The sequence below is a fragment of the Seriola aureovittata genome, chromosome 9 (assembly GCF_021018895.1).
Source record: "Seriola aureovittata isolate HTS-2021-v1 ecotype China chromosome 9, ASM2101889v1, whole genome shotgun sequence".
Lineage (NCBI taxonomy): Eukaryota > Metazoa > Chordata > Actinopteri > Carangiformes > Carangidae > Seriola > Seriola aureovittata.
In genome coordinates, this window is record NC_079372.1 from 3,460,218 (window position 1) to 3,476,536 (window position 16,319).

At 38.8% G+C, this 16,319-nt stretch overlaps 3 protein-coding genes across 12 annotated transcripts in view; 1 reads left to right on the forward strand and 2 right to left on the reverse strand.

Moving 5' to 3' along the window:
• Window positions 1-621: 621 nt before the first annotated feature.
• On the reverse strand, window positions 622-6,471 carry nmnat1 (nicotinamide nucleotide adenylyltransferase 1). Of its 3 annotated transcripts, none has more exons than XM_056385731.1 (5): window positions 6,406-6,471; window positions 5,911-6,050; window positions 4,240-4,423; window positions 2,489-2,613; window positions 622-1,600 (listed from the first exon to the last, which is right to left on the reverse strand). In XM_056385731.1, exons 2-5 carry the CDS (start codon window positions 6,023-6,025, stop codon window positions 1,200-1,202), a joined length of 825 nt encoding a protein of 274 aa, XP_056241706.1. In that variant the 5' UTR covers window positions 6,026-6,050; window positions 6,406-6,471; the 3' UTR covers window positions 622-1,199. The 3 variants fall into 3 exon arrangements, with proteins under 3 accessions (XP_056241706.1, XP_056241707.1, XP_056241708.1); XM_056385732.1 differs by having other exon boundaries at window positions 6,414-6,451; XM_056385733.1 differs by having other exon boundaries at window positions 1,526-1,647.
• On the forward strand, window positions 6,444-9,972 carry lzic (leucine zipper and CTNNBIP1 domain containing). 3 transcript variants are annotated; one of them, XM_056385736.1, is made up of 7 exons: window positions 6,444-6,468; window positions 7,016-7,142; window positions 7,323-7,458; window positions 7,590-7,688; window positions 7,837-7,932; window positions 8,184-8,265; window positions 8,355-9,972. In XM_056385736.1, exons 2-7 carry the CDS (start codon window positions 7,042-7,044, stop codon window positions 8,408-8,410), a joined length of 570 nt encoding a protein of 189 aa, XP_056241711.1. In that variant the 5' UTR covers window positions 6,444-6,468; window positions 7,016-7,041; the 3' UTR covers window positions 8,411-9,972. The 3 variants fall into 3 exon arrangements, with proteins under 3 accessions (XP_056241711.1, XP_056241709.1, XP_056241710.1); XM_056385734.1 differs by lacking the exon at window positions 6,444-6,468 and adding an exon at window positions 6,504-6,708; XM_056385735.1 differs by lacking the exon at window positions 6,444-6,468 and adding an exon at window positions 6,775-6,875.
• Window positions 9,973-10,164: 192 nt separating this feature from the next.
• The window catches only part of clstn1 (calsyntenin 1), a 38,848-nt gene continuing 32,693 nt past the window's right edge, over window positions 10,165-16,319 (reverse strand). For all 6 annotated transcript variants that reach the window (XM_056385724.1, XM_056385727.1, XM_056385729.1 and 3 more), the window contains 3 exons: window positions 16,100-16,235; window positions 14,984-15,168; window positions 10,165-13,711 (listed from right to left, as the gene is read on the reverse strand). In XM_056385724.1, the coding sequence (XP_056241699.1) occupies window positions 13,517-13,711; window positions 14,984-15,168; window positions 16,100-16,235 (516 nt within the window). In that variant the 3' untranslated portion in view covers window positions 10,165-13,516. The remainder of the gene's footprint in view (window positions 13,712-14,983; window positions 15,169-16,099; window positions 16,236-16,319) is intronic.

Genomic DNA, 16,319 nt, shown 5'->3' on the forward strand with positions numbered 1-16,319 from the left:
ACATTGGTCGTTTCTCTGGCATGCAGCTTGGAAGGCATTGACCCAAGTCCAGTTTAAAAGAAAAGAAAACACATGGAGCTTGTCCAAACATTAAGGTAGTTTTTCTTCCTCATGACTTTAAGCAGGAAGCAGGTCATGGTCTGGGTTGTTGGTCTAGATGTGTATCTGTCATGAGCACCTGACACAGACATTAATTAACTGTTTAATAGGATAAACAGGACTTCTGTTATGTCTTGAGAATCAACCAATCTTAACCCAGTTACTTTGCATTGGACCCTTTAAATGTGAATGACATTCAGGTTTTTGATGTAATCTAACAATAAAAGTAAATTAAATAGGCACCAACTATGATTCTAATGTGATTTAATCAGTTATGCTTTCATGTCAACACACTGCGATCACAGTGATGCTTTAGTTGGTTGAAATTTGTAATTTCAGTTGTTATCTTCTGTTAATGATGATTACCTGAAAGGTAAGTTAACCCTCTCCCCCCCACGACAAGCAGCAGTTTAATCAAATAGCGAAGGTGTCAATTTGGCACTTCCTTAACTGAGGATGTTAGGAATTTCTTATCTGTGTGACAATAGCATTGTAACAGGAATGAAAAGCTTGCAAGCCGGAAACCAAAGAGGGGTGTTTATTTCATTTAAAATCTGCAGCACAACATACAATTTTAAAGCCCATAGCCTACTCTTCATTTTTAAAATATCCTGCTCTAGGTACAAAACACGTGATGAGTCGAGAGGAGTGTACTGAAGCACCTGGGGGGAAACGTGGTACAGCAAGTAAAAAGAATAAAATGTATTTGTTCCTGATCTTATTTCTTGTAACTCCAAATATAATAAATGTAAAATGTTTCATGCAAAATTGTCAATCCCTGGTTCATTAACCATACACCAGATTTATATGACATTAAGATGAGTTCCAAGCCCTTTAAACTGCTACTAAATTATTTAGTTCTTGACTTTTGTATTTTTCCACACACAACAAATTACTTTATTGCAGTAACTAAATCACTTCACTCAGGAAAATGAATGAACGCTTCTCCTCACACACACCATTAGAAGAGACTACTGTGTAGAGTAGGCACTGGTGGAAGCATAAATAAACTGTCAGATTTGTTTTAAATTCACAGTAAGCGTCCAGCACTTAGTGTAGACAGCTCACACTTCTGTTTTGCAGCTGCAGCAGTAAAGCCCTTAGCTCGAGGAGGCATCAGTGCATCTCTGAAGGGGTGCTAGAACCACATCAGCATTTTTCTGCTCGCTCTCAGCACTGTAGAGGTCGCACTCTTGAATGTAGTGAACCACAGGGTCTGGCAGGAGATACCTGACGCTCTGGCCTCGGCGAAGCGCCCGGCGCACGTGAGTGGCTGAGACATCATTGGCCACCCACTCATGGACCATGTGGATGTTTTTGCGATACTTCCACAGCATGTCTGATTGGTGGATGAACTTGTTGGGGTCACTGCCACTGCGGGTGATGCAAACCAAACCGTAGCGGCCCACAATCTCAGCGATATCCTCCTGCTTCCACATATTGGGGATCCCGAAAGACTCCAGGACATCAGCCCCACACAGTAACATCAGCTGAGGGCCGTCTGAGCGTAGATAAAACAGCTTATCAAGAAACCCTATTTGTATGTAACTTTTCTTAACAAAGGGAAAAGGGAAAAGAAAGGGGGAAATCGAGTTTAAAGGGAAAAGACAGTAGAAAATGATAAAAACAGACGGGGAGATCATCAAACATTAGGAGATTTGAAATTGAAATTAGGAGACGAAAATATAAAATCATAAGAAACATTAAGTATTTATAAATGCTTCTTTTTCTTTCTTATAAAAGAATTATTTAAAAAGAGTCTTTACAGATGTAGCCTGTCTGATCTCAATGTGTAACTACGTTAAGAAGTCAGTGCTCTCTGTCAGCAGGCGCTTCAGTAGATTTAAGTCGTTTACAGTTATGTAACCAATCAGTGCTATGCAGACTCTGAAAAACCTATTGTAATAAAGTGTCAATAACAGTTATGACATATTGATCTTATTTCCTCATGAGTCTTTGTCTAATGTCACACATGCGCTATTCCCATGCAGTGCAGCTACATGCTGGAGATTCACAGTCACAGACACTGGTGTGAAGAATGTCGGAAAAACAAGCAGGTAAACTTGGACGTCACATTGAGTTTGTGTCACTGATGCGTGCATTGTTTTATTTTTTCTTTCACCCCTGGAGGCTCATCTCTCACCATCTGTACTGGCTGCCATCTGACTGTCTTTACTGTAAATGGTGTGATTGGGTGTCACCCACCACACAACAACACACCCCGAGTATCCACACCTTTAAACCATTGTCTCCTGTTATTATGCTGAATACAGTGAACCATGAATACAGTGGAAGCAGGATGAGACTTGTGGGAGGGAGGAGAATAAAAGAGAACAGAGAGAACAATATTTAAGTTACATAACACTGCACATCGCCACACATGACCTACCTCTCCTTTTCTGATGAGATGAAGCTCCAAAATAATTCTCATCTATGCGCCTCTTTTTGGTGTGCTTGACTGTGTCCACATCATCGTTGTTCCGTGCTGCTGAAAGCAGTTCCTCATGGTGATGCCTACATGAATACAGACAAAATTTATGTAGCATCAAAATATCAGATTTTTTATCCATCAAAAATTAAAGGGGCAGGGTGGAGGTGAGGACTTACTGCACTGTAATACATCAGTCATTACCCAGCCAGCACACTATTGTATTAGGCTTTAAGCAAATAAATCTCCTTTAACTCTGGAATAAAAGGTCATTTTTGTGATTGTGCTTTGAACGAAATATCCATTATTTATCAAACTGAAATTAGTTTTCTAATTTGTGCAAAGTCCATTTTTAATCAAAATTCAACTTTTAAGTTTTTCTTAATGTTTGTTTAACTTATGGTGAATTTATAAAGTAGCAATGTGTCACTCAAGGGACAATTTTTAAATTAACACCATAATTAATATTTAAAAACAAGCTCCGTCTTTGCCAGCGATGCTTTAAGTCTGTTAGTCTGGCTTCAATATTTTATTATTACTTTAACTAAGCTTAAATGTCTTGTTTGGATTGCAAGGTTCTGGGCATTATTCAGTGATTCATACTCATAATCATCTTGCCCAGCCCCTGACAGCCATGTCATCTAGTTGTGTGTCAGATGTCAGATGAATGTTTATTCTTTCTTGCAGCAAGTCAAAACCTGTGATGAAATGCAACTGGAAGCACTGGTTTGGGTTTGAAACGATTTATACAATTATGTTTTCAACAACTGCAACTGTCCAATTCTTTTACTGTGTGCAGTGCATCCCTTTTTAAACCTGAAGCTCTCTTGCCACATTGTGGTAGAAAAGTGTCAAGGGCCCCCTTTTCTTCACCTCAGGCATATCAATTATATATACATACATTATTTCTCATTAATAAATAAATGATACATTATATATATGAGATTCTCATTTATTTATAAATGAGTATCTCATGATCAATAATGTAACATCAGGTTAATTTGATTTAATGCCTTGACATGCCTAAAATGTTTGATAATGGATTTAGGGCCACATTATTCCTTTTTCTGTTCCTTCAGAATACAAAGGTTTTCTCTGTTAAAATGTTTGAAAGCTGTGTGCTGTAACTGCAAGTATTTTGCACTGTATGTATGAACAGCACAGATGACATGATACAAGATCAGGTAATATAACTAGGACATTATAGTTTGTTTACATTTGTGCCAACATAGTGGCATCATTAGTCCTTTGCACTTAAGAATCACATCAGATCTTAAACTTGAGGATCTGCTTGTATGGGTCTGCTTGTAAATCATTTGTTTAACTGTCATTACTATCTACGCATGTTGTGTTAAGAGATTTGTTGAATGTGTGGTTCAAGGTGTCTTCACCGACAAAGAAGAATTACGGGAAAGCAGGAATTCTGAAAGGTCTGACAGAAAGTGCCTTATGTGGCATGTCTCTACAAAAACACCAAAAACAAGGGAAAAAGCCTAATTTGCAGGAAGCACAGGTACTGTCAGTGACAAGACATAACAATTAGCAACTCGTGGGTGCCCAGTGGCTCACCTGGTACCATGCAAACTATTTAGGCTGTGGCCCTTTGCTGCATGTCATTGTCTCTCACTCTCTCTCTAATTCCTGTTTCTCACTGTGACTATAACAAAGGAAAAAAGCCCCAAAAATAATAACTAAAAGAATTAGCAACTTACCGAACAACTTTAGCTGTCTCCACCCACTCAGGCTGCAAGCACTCCCAGGAATCTACTGTGATCCAGTCTGAGTTCTCTGTTGCCAATCTGGCCATCTCCAGACGGTGGCTGGCCTCAATCAAACCCTTCTTTTTATAGCCATCACCCACTGGAGAGATGATGCCTTTCACCACCCTGTACTGACCTTAGACACAAGGGAAGGAATGTGATTAAACAGGTGATTAAAAGCAACAGCACAGTAGATGGGACTGGGAATTTTACCCACACAGTATGCACATTATTCCTTTTACTTCATCAGATGGGTTCATTTGTGAATTAAAGGAACCAAAGGGTTGGTTCATTCATATGTGTAATTTAACAGACTGTCTCTGGTGGAAGCTAGCAGAGGTGGAATATAACTATGTATACTCAAGGAAGTACTATATTGAAATTTACAACAAATGAAGGGTAACTCATTGCATGTAAAACAGAAATGGGAAGGAAATCTAGTTTTAAGCGAAGAAGATTGGGAATATTTATGTGAGATACAATGGAAAACTTCAAATTCAACACTATGGAGAGAGTTTTGTTGGAAAACCCTTATTAGATTTTTTGTCACTCCAGCTCAAAAAAGACACTATTCCAATTCATCTCTATGTTGGAGACAATGCAGATGCCTAGAGGCAAATCATTTTCACATATTTTGGTCTTGTTCAATATTGTTGACTTTCTGGCAGGAGGTCTACAACATTTTGCAAAAAGTATTTCAGACAGACATTACTTTTGAGTTTGTATCATTATATTTAGGAGTTTTACCATTGGAAAATGTCTCCTCTGATGACAAATACTTATTTCAGATTCTAAGTGCCGCTTCTAGAAAAGCTATAACAAGGAAGTGGCTAAAATTAGAAAAACCTACAGTGGACGAGTGGTTTGACATCATTTATAACATTTTTAAGATGGAAAGAATTACTTTTGCTATAAAACTAAAACAGGGTCTGTTTTTGAAAAGATGGGATAGATGGATTAGATATGTCACTCCAATCCGTCCATCGTTTGTCTAGTACCAGGTCTTATATGCATTTTCTTTTTTTATCTATGCTTTTTCTATTCAACCCTTATGCATCAGTATTTTGATTTTTTTTTTCTAATATAGCAGATGTGCACCCCAGCATTCTTGTTCTAAGCCTAAGGAGTTAAGTTCTCAATTTTTGTATTTTAATAATTTAATCTTTTGTGTGATGAGGGAGGTCCATTCATCCCTATCTGTATGGTCAGTGGAATCGTGGAGGTATTACTGTGCAATTCAGTTGTAATTTACAGATGAATGGATGAGACTGGTGAATTGATATGTGAATGAACATGTAAACCATGAAAATCACAATAAAAACAGAATTAAAAAAAAAAAAAAAAAAGAAATATTAGCCTCTGTAATTTCTCCCTCCTGTCCAAGACTATGGAAGTGAACTGAATTTCATTTGTGGTGCGCACAGCATTGATAAATGGTTGTTGGTTTTCTTTCAGTGCTATGAGCACCACAAACACAATTCAGTTCAGAATATCTGCAAACCTGGGCAATAAAAATGCACACTACCTGCACAGCTAGATATCCTTAGAGGTGAGTGAGAGAGTGTTTTTTTTTGTGTAATTTGGTTAACCCCAAGACAAGATCAAAATTTCATTTCACTCAACCTGTGTCTTCCAGATGATCTCGAGCCAGTTCAAACATCCTCAGGTGCATGTTGGTGATGGGGTTGAATGAGCCGCAAGCCAGCAGGACCAATGAGGTTATATTGTGAGCTTCCATGCCTCCCAGTGGAGCTGGGAATACACTACAACAGATGTGGTGAGGAAAGCAAACACTGTAGTTAGTTAACCGTCTTCGAGGGTCACATGTCAATAGCCCCCTGACCTTTGTGGGGGGAGGGGGCTCTGTAACGTCTACACCAGAGTGAATTACAAAAAGTTAAGAAAAGAAATAATATATATATCATGGCGTGTTAGCTTCATTTATCTTTAGGACTGTCATTTAATTAGAAACCGCAGCGAACGTTAGCTTCGTCTGTAACTAGGCAACGCGAGCTTAACGGTTGCCACCAAGATGAACGTACAGGACGCTCCAACGATCGAAAGGTGAACAGAGCTAAGTCTGGACAACGAAGTGTCAGAATAATGCAGATAACTCACTGGACTACCGTGAGAATTAGCGGCGGTCAGCTGCTCTGTAATGTGCTTCCGGTAGTATGGACGGTAAGGACTACATTAAAACTGATTGGTCGGGATCGAGCAGGAAGCCGACAGCCGCACCCACGCTCCTGAGCTACGTTCACAATCACAAACGCCTCGATAAACATCTTATGAGCGCATTTAAAATAAGCTGTTGTTTGCGGAGAACCAGTTGAATGATTTAGTTAGCTTTGTGGTACAAAGCTGATGCAAACATTTAAATTATCGCAAGGCTGATTTACAACTGTTCTCAAAGAGAGTACGGTGAGATGTTTTCTTTTAGCATGCTAGCTAGCCATTCAGCTAACTAAACAACTTCCCTTGTTAAGACAGCAGGGTCTGAGCTTCTGGGAAATACATTCACCAACAGTGTCAATAAAGTTAATGTCTAGCTAAATTTTAAACAGTTTTTTTGTAATGCTAGCTCCAAGGTTAGTCATTGCTTATGAAGACAGTCTACAGATAGCATGCTAGGTTGACGTTAAAGTTGCCTGGTGGCACATTGGGGCGATAATTCCCATCACAACCGGAGTATGGTTCCTGTCTCATTCTCTGTTTGCGTTCTCTTTAGGTCGGGACACAGTTTAACCAAGAAGGATGGCTTCTCGGGGGAAATCAGAAACTGGAAAACTGAGGCAAAATATGGAAGAGCAGCTTGATAGATTGATGCAGCAGCTTCAGGATCTGGAAGAATGCAGGTGTTTTAAAGCAAGATTCATTAAATCCATAGAGGCGTTGAGTCTCTTTACTGAATGAGAACATTTGACATTTTATAGCTGGCAAGTGATGATCTACTCTTTGCCAGAAAACACCATACAGGCATGTTAGTATTTTCTCTTGTGCCTTTATGTTTCTCATCCTTTCTTTGTTTGTTCCAGAGAAGAACTGGATGAGGAAGAGTATGAGGAGACAAAGAAGGAAACCTTGGAACAGCTGAGTGAATTCAATGACTCTCTGAAGAAGATCATGACAGGAGACATGACACTTGTGGATGAACTCAGTGGGATGCAGTTGGTATGGACAATCAATGGAGAGAGTGCAATTACTGTGTATTAAGGATGACCTTAAGAGGTTATAGAAGAAGTAACTTCATATAATGTGGTATAAACAGTCATTTTTTTTTCTGATATCTCCATCTTCATCAGGCAATCCAGGCTGCTATCAGTCAAGCATTCAAAACTCCAGAGGTGATCCGACTTTTTGCAAAGAAGCAGCCAGGGCAGCTGAGAACCAGACTAGCAGAGGTTTGCACGACAATATCTAGAATATGATTTTTATTTCTATTCAATGCACAGCTGTAGAATTAGCTCAACTGCTCAATCATCCCTCAGTGTTTATCTGTGCATTGCTTGGTCTGAAAATTGTATAACTGCTTTGTGACATTCTGTGCAGATGGACCGAGATGTCATGGTGGGGAAACTGTCGCGGGACGTGTACACACAGCAGAAGATGGAAATCCTCACAGCCTTGAGAAAACTGGGAGAGAAGGTGTGGAACACTTGTGATGTTTTTTTCCATGGGTTGATGGGTGATTCACTGGCTTGTGCTCCTCAGTCCACTTGAACTCTTAAAGCTGCACTGACTCATTTTAGTCATTTAGGTGACACTAGACTGACAGACCGGCTGCTACAAGCTAAATCTTTCTTCAGAAGAAGTTGTAGCAGTTTAAACACGTTATTGTTAAATGATCGAGGCTTGGATTAACAACATATATTTTTTGTTTCTGTCTGGTCTGACAGCTTACTGCAGAGGATGAGACTTTTCTCATTGAAAATGCCACAGCTACCCTGAGCCAGTTTGAAAAAGTGACTGCAAACCTAGGTGAGAATAAATGTGATTTCACACAAATGTTTATTCCACAAATTCTTGGATGAATGTTCACATTTATCTTGTTTTGCTTTCTTTTTCAGGGTCTGAAGACAAAATTATGGCTTTAGCTAGCTCTGGCGTGAAAACCAAGGCATAGTAACTCTACAAAATGTTCATTTTAACTCCGTCTTTGGTATTACCAAGAAACAAATGTGCCAATTGATTGTTGATTTTGTAAATAATCAGTGCACTTCTAGGTGTTGCTGTGGATGCTAACACTTTTTAATAGTATTATTTTATACCCCACAACTTTTGTAAATGTCTTTTATTTGTCCAAATAAGTGTAAAATTGTATTATAGGTACGAGTATATGATTTGTTTAATATGATGACATGTACATGAATGTAGAGGATCGTCCAGGCAGTTCATGAGAACTACTTTGTTGTGATTTGTGCTGTGTTTCTTGTTGGGTTTCTGTGTCTGTCTTAAAACCTGAAAATTCAAGTTCAAATTTTGAAGATGTTGATTTGCTGTGTGAGTGCTACATTGTTGCTTTTACTAAACTGTGGTGTGTGCAGGGCTTTGGACAAAATAACAGAAATACCGCATGAAACAAAAGTTTTAAGTACGTGAATGAAGTTAAATGCTGTATGCATATAGTTCAACTTGACAGTATTCAGCTGTTTGTAAACTTGGATATTCTCATAATCACATCTTTCACTATATTTTCATAACAATCGAGCAGTAAGTAAGTAGTGGGAACCTAAAATCACAGGCACGTCAGTCACAATAGGTTTCAAATTGTTGAAAGTACGTGCAAAATACGATATTGACAAAATGGGACAGTGGTAGAAACAAGTCACAGCTCTGACAGTAATAAATGGGAGAATGGCAAAGTAGTTAGTAAAAAAATTATGGCCTCTACTCCAGATTTTCTTATCAGTCTGTCTCAACAAAATATTGACTTTATAAGCCTCCTAAATTGGATTGCCATTTGAAAATGCATTTTCAAATTTAGTATTAAGATGCATAAAAATATGATCAGATGAGCTTATAATCAGCCAGGCTGCAATGTGACAAAAAATCCACTTGACGGATTTGTTGCCATCTGTTCAACATTGTGCAGGTCTTGTGATGGTTTCAGCAGCCAACTCCTGAGAGCCATTCAGTCTGATGAATAGAGCTCGTGGTTGTTTAAAAGGCTTGGAACGAGGTCACTTTAAAGTGTGTTCATGGTGTCCTCGCACTGCAAGATGTTGATGGTGCCTGGGTTACAAAAGTAAAATAAAAACCCTTCCACCATCTCTTCCATCACCAGTTATAAGCACGATTGAGCCGTTTTAAAGAAGTCTCTGGAGGAAAGAGTAAGACGTAGATTTTCACCTTCTTTGTCTCAAGGAAAATGCGAAATTAGAGAACAGAATATGTCATTACACAGAATTCAACACACATTTAGGAATACATTGATACATTATCAGGTGTTGCTGTTATTTTGTCCACCTTCTGTATATTCATTGATTATCAGGCATTTCAAACTGTGCTTCATTTGACAGCTATAGAGTTAAATGAACAGTAATCACATACAGTGCTTCATTATATTTCATCTGGTTGAAACTATGTACAACTTAATATCATAATGTTTAAGGCATCAGTCTTAATTGATATTCAGCTTTGAAACCATGTAACTTTGTAAGTAAAAACAATCAGTGGCAAATTGAATTTATGTTGTACTTGATTTATCAGTTGCACCTTTTATTTTTGGGCTACAAAGAATTTCATTTTCACCAGCAGAGGGCGCTAATGCTCAAGGTTTAAAACACTCAGAAGCACCACTCAGGGCGTGTACCACCAGCATCACGTTTACACTCATGATATGAGCAATGATTGAGGGAAAACAAGAACAGACGAAAGTTATACCCCATCTTATCATCCTTTATTTTGTTTGCGAGCAAGCATCAACTTCACTACAATTTGCCGTTTAATTGGTAGAAAAGTGAGAGCAGCTCCAACAAGCACAAAGGACGCATCCAAACGTTCAAAAAACACTGTCACCTTCCATTTTGAGCAAATTTTAAAAAGAAAAAAGAAACAAAAAAATATATATCTGGAGTGTTGTGGACGTGTGAAACAGACAGTATGAGAATCAGTAGTGTATCACGTCTCCTTTCTCACTCCAGTCTCACAACGCCACATGGAACGTACACAAACTTGTGGTTCATGCAAAGTAAATTCCCCTTACATCTTAGTGTTATTACAGTATGGCTGCATTTCAGTTTGTTAGGCAGTGACATTCAATTCAAACAACTGACACTTAGCTCAGGGGCTGACCAGAAAGAATATAACCCAGAAAACTGGAGATGGTGGAGTCACTGCGGAGACTTGACTTCAGAGTCGGTGTGCACATTATCAGTGACCCATGGTATTGTACTTTGAACTGTAGATGAAACGTGGACATTTAGTGTTTGACATAATGAAACTGAGAATTTCGGAGTCGACAGGCTTAAACTCTTGTGAATTTCATGCTGCCCTCAAAATCATTTCTCGACAATTCAGGCAATAGGACACTGTTCAAAATTACCTTCCACTATACACAAATAGGTCAATTAACAGTATACCCATGTATGCTGCCAAAGCAATTTCATTATGTACTGTGCATCTTTTTAAAGGTGGATTCCGTCAATATGATTTAGTACAATATGATTTAGAACAATATCTATAGAAGATACAATATGGATCTACTTCCTCTACACATCAACATGGACACATGACATCTATGTGAAAATGTTTGTCACTTTTAATAAAACTAGCGGTGGACTATTGTTACAACAAACTGAAAGAAAAATGTAATCCCCAGCTCTGTAAGAAATCTAGCATTAAACAAATACAAATAAAAAAAAAGAACCCACAAATATAAGAGCATGGATTTTTGTTAGACCTGCTAATTTCGCTATGATCGAAAAAGGCAAAAGGCACTCCCATCTCAGCCGGCTCAGACCTGGCCTCCTTTTCACAAGTCCGAGTCATCATGGAGGGGAGACTGTTCACTACATTTCCACCACAGACCTCTAAAAAATCATAAATTAATTGGACTTAAAAGTAAAATACAATTGTGCGACAAAAATCCCCATTAGTAGCCTGGAAACTGTCTCCAAGGAGAGCCTGTTATGTGTTTCTGAACTGAAGTTTGGCCTCTGAAAATATATTTGCATGCAAAATATAAGACTTGCAAAGCCAACATTTCTAATCTCGATAATGCCACATTCTGCTCACTGCAATGCCCCAAATCTGATCTGATTTAATTAATGCAGGTTTGGGAAATTTAGACATTTTGCTTGGTACCCAAAAAATATGAGACAAACACTAGTTACAACAATGTTTGAGAGGAGATAGAGGTTGGACACATTTTCCCAATCAAGTGTATAAGCTTTATACTAATACCAGAAGGAAAATAAGTTTACCAAATGTAAACAAATATCTTAGAACAACTCTACAGTACAGTTCCATGTACAATAAAATCTAGTGGTCTACTGCAAAAAAATATCTCATTTTAGATTCAAACAAGAAGAAGATGGTTCATTTTTAATGCATTTTCCTATTGTAAACTATGCAGTCATGCCCTCAATTGTAATCCCATAAACTACAATAAAGACAATGCTTATTTTGCAATAAGAAACCATTTTAAAAATGCATCTAATATATGTATTATTATTATTATTATTATTATTATTTCAGGTTAAATAGCCGTGCCATAGAAAATAAAGTTGCAACAGAGCAAGCCTGAAAAGTACTTTCATTTAATTTTTCTCCCCAAAAACAATGCCAGCTACTTCATTATTGAACCAGACTCCACTAAAGCTCTGTCATAAATCTGCTCCTTCAGTAGTTTGAAAGGTTTTTTCTTCCCTACTTCTGTCAGCACAGCAGGACTGGGATACGGGCGAAAGACTCTTTTTTTTTTTCTTTTTCTTTTTTTTTTTTTTTAAAGCTGCTGAGGAAATCTCTCTACTTGTCCAAATACACTGGCAGAAATGTTACTAGTCATATTTCAAGATTAACAGCACTACAGAACCTGCTGGTCTGGTGTTTGTACCGCTCCACACAAAATGAAATGTCGATTTGTACATTAGCATTTCTCTGAGTATGATTACTCTGAACAAAAAGAAAATCCCATCTGTACAACAGTGAGATCTACTGGGAATGAAATACACGTGACGCCTGGAGCAGAGCATTGCCACCTGTGCAAGCAAAGCAAAGCATGTATGAAGCTGAAACTGTCAACCAGTCCTGCCTACGAGAAAGAAAAAGACATGATTTTTCTCTGCAAAAAAAAAAAAAAAGACAAAATAGACACCACTTTGTCATGGAAACCTCCGCTGAACAGTCCTGGGTTTCTCATCGTGAAGCAGACATTTTTGTACAAGCATGATGGAACAGCTTTTTGCGGAAATTTTGCAACATGCTACAGCCTCTGTGACATAAATATTCTACATTACGTACTGCGTCGTTTTAGATTGAGTAGGCCTTCACTAACACATAGACTAATTACATGGTTTCTTTATATTTACAAAATCTTTAAAAAGCAATTTATTTCTCTACACATAGGACTTGTTAAATATCCTCATGCACTAAAAGAAAAAAAAAAATGCGGTCTACTTGTTAAAAGCATCATTTTGTTTCACTGGACTACAAGTCAAGAAAACTCAAGTCAAAGCTATATGTGAGTTTAGCGGCAAACAAATCTAAAAGCATTAAGCAAGAATATACATCAGGGAAAAAAAGAAATTATTCTCCATTTGAACTTCTTACGTCTGAGAGAAAACAAAAAGTGCAGGGTTGGCTTCCTCACACAGTTCAAAACAAATGTAGGCCAAGTTTTCCTGGGAATTAAAATATAATAAATAAAAAAATAAACAGTAAAAATCAGCAATCCGGTGATGACTACACTACACTGAGTACCACCACTAAGGTAACAACAGGAAAACCTTGACCATATATATGCTGAAGGGAATTCTTGTTTTTCTTTTTTGTAGTTTTTTTTTTCTTTTCTTTTTTTTTAACATCATGGCTCCTTAGACATGAACCTGTGGGAGGAGGGGGTGTGAAAAGTGACTATGAGGATCTGAGTAAGCGTGAGTTGGTGGTTGGTGTGTGTGTGTGTGTGTGTGTGTGTGTGTGTGTGTGTGAGAGCTTGTGTTGAGTGTAATGTGTGTTTTTGATGTGTGTGTGTGTGTGTGTGTGTGTGTGTGTGTGTGTGTGTGTTGTTTTAGTAGGTGAGGGTGGAGTCGTCCCACTCCAGCTGCTGCTGTCTGCTGGCCCCCTGCTGGTCCTCCGGCTCCCCGCCCTCCTCGTCTTCGCTGCTCTCTGACTCAGCGCTCGTGATGTCATCTTCCTCCTCTCCATCCTCGCTCTCCTCCTCCTCTTCCTCCTCCTCCTCACTGCTGTGCTGGTCCTCGTATGTCTGCATTAGAGAAGGAGGGGGGAGACGAGTTGTTTGTGGAGAGTCACTTTCAGAGACAAGTATTTATATTTGTAGTGATTTAAACTGCTCTTGTTTGAGTGTCTTGGCTGTTTCTCCATGACATGATGGTATGATCTAGTCATGTTAATTATTCTACAAATGTCTGTTAAGTTAACGTGTCTGAACGAGTTGTAACTTGTGCCAAACATCGGGCCCAACCCACATTTTACAAAACATACGTCTTGTGGAAACACATTTACAAAACAAAAGAAAAAAAAAACCATCAGTTACAACATTACTGCTTCAATAGGCTTTAAGTACTTGTTTAAGCTTTAAAATAACATCAACATAAATCCAGATGGACTATATAAAAGAACTGCTACAAGCCTGCAGTTTATCCTGATGAAATGTTTTTTCACTGGCCAATCTAATCTAAATGTGCCGTATGGGAACAGCCAACACATTTTTCTGCATTATCCATATTTACAAAATAAATAAATAAAGAAACAGTAACTGGTAAAGTACTGGATCTCAGCCGGGCACATAAAGACCTTTGCTTTAGATAAATTATATATGAAATAATCCTCAGTACTATAATCCTCCCAATAAAGCGCAACTGTTTACAAAATTCAGCTTCAATACCTGGACATCATGTACCAACATGTCAGTCAACGGCACAGAACACACTCACCAAACTGGTTTGGATGATCGCAAAAGGACAAGAGAAACAAAAGATCTAACTCTGAATACAGCTTCAATGGATGCTCACGGATGTTCAAGAAAAAAAAAATTGTATTTCACTACCGTTCATCATTTAATGTGGTTGAACAAACAAATCTACTCCTCGCTCAGGGATGTGATGCGCTTTTCAAACTTGATTTGTGGTATGCCAGACATTAGCAGTTGTAAATACTGCAACAGTGTGACTCAAAGTAGGTCTTGTAATTTAAAAGATGTTAGTTAAGTAAAGAAGCTAGGTGCTGGGTCACTCCATGAGACTAACTGGCTAAACAAAAATAATCCCAATATGATTCTTTTATTTCAATTGGCGAGGTGAAACTCCACGAATATCCACAACAATATCCCTCACCCCATCCCCACAGAGCTGTCAATCACGGGAGCTCAGATAGAACTAGGGCACAGTCGCAACATCACCCAGAGAGCATTAGCAGGTGGAAAGCTGTCTGAGCTGCAACACCACCACATTTTGATGAGCAGTGAAATTCTGTCAGACAGCTTTCCACTGGTTAAAACACGCAGGTGTGTTTTTACCTCCATGGGGTTGACGGTGATGGTGAGAGCCGAGTCGTCCCAGTCCATTTCGTTCTCCTTGCCGTTCTCCTGGTCTCTCATGGTCCGCTGGTGTGCAGCTCGGATGCGGAACACGCCCAGGATGATCATGAACACCAGGAAGCTAACACACACCACAATGACAATGGTGGCAGCGCTGGGAACCACTGTGAGGAAGCAAACGCACAAACAAACACAAAAGGACAGGTTAGATGTAAACTGGGCAAACATTCACACATAAAAACACTGTTACATCTTTATGTGGGGAGACGCAGCTTCCATGTCTGTCTGAGGGAATTTCCAGGGCTTCAGTTTCATGGTGTGCCAGCGCCGATGTTATTGAGCTCTTAGTAAACTGAAGATAAATGCTTTCGGCAACTCTAGTTGTGTATGTCTTTCTTTAGATAGCTTTGCTCGTCTCCTGCCAACCTGCTCCACTTTGCCCCATATTAGCAGGAAAGAGCCTCTCCTGTGCGGCGGCAGGCTTACTGAGTCTGACAACCTAGAAGATTACTGAAGCCAGGAAATAAAAGGTTGTGCTCAGAGCACCACCCATACAGATGTCACACGCAGCACTAAAGTGTGGTCCCTAAACTTGTGTGAAACAGCCAGTGTTTAATACGTGCCCTACTTCTGATTAATAGTCTGTAATCCTTCTGCAGTAATGCTTGCCATATCAGAGGCCAAATATTTTTTCTACAGCACAATTAAGCAGATTACTGGTTTGATTATGTTTGGTATTACCTTTAACAGATACATAAAATACTGCAAGTGGGGGAAGTTTTAAGTGGGCTGCTGTGAATTTAAACAGGATCAAACGATTCATGAAGTGATTGTTAAATATATTTCATGGTGCCAGAAATTGTATTTTTTTTTCCGAACAATCTCTTCATGTGTAAGAACCAGTGTTACCCCAGTTTGGTGGAACTGAAAGTCTTTGTTTTTGAGTCCTTTCACATGATGACCAGGTTAACAAAATTACCAATTGTTGCTATTTTACCATCTTGTTTTTTTTTGATAAAAGAGACACAGAAAAATAAACATTTTGTATTGTATTTGAAGCCTGACATTTCACGGCAGGCTTCTATTCGGCAGTACCTGAGGCCTGATGAGCGTTGACCAGGTTGTGACCGGACAGGTCCACAGAGGCATGATGGACGGGGTTAATGAAATTGGGCTGCACCATGGCATTGTTAGCATGCTCCACAGGACTGGCTGTGTGGATTACATTCACCTAAAGAGAATAAAAAACAAACACACATGTAAACTGTTTCAAACAAAGTTGAAGCTGAAGTCCTGTGAGGACGCTTTAGTAACA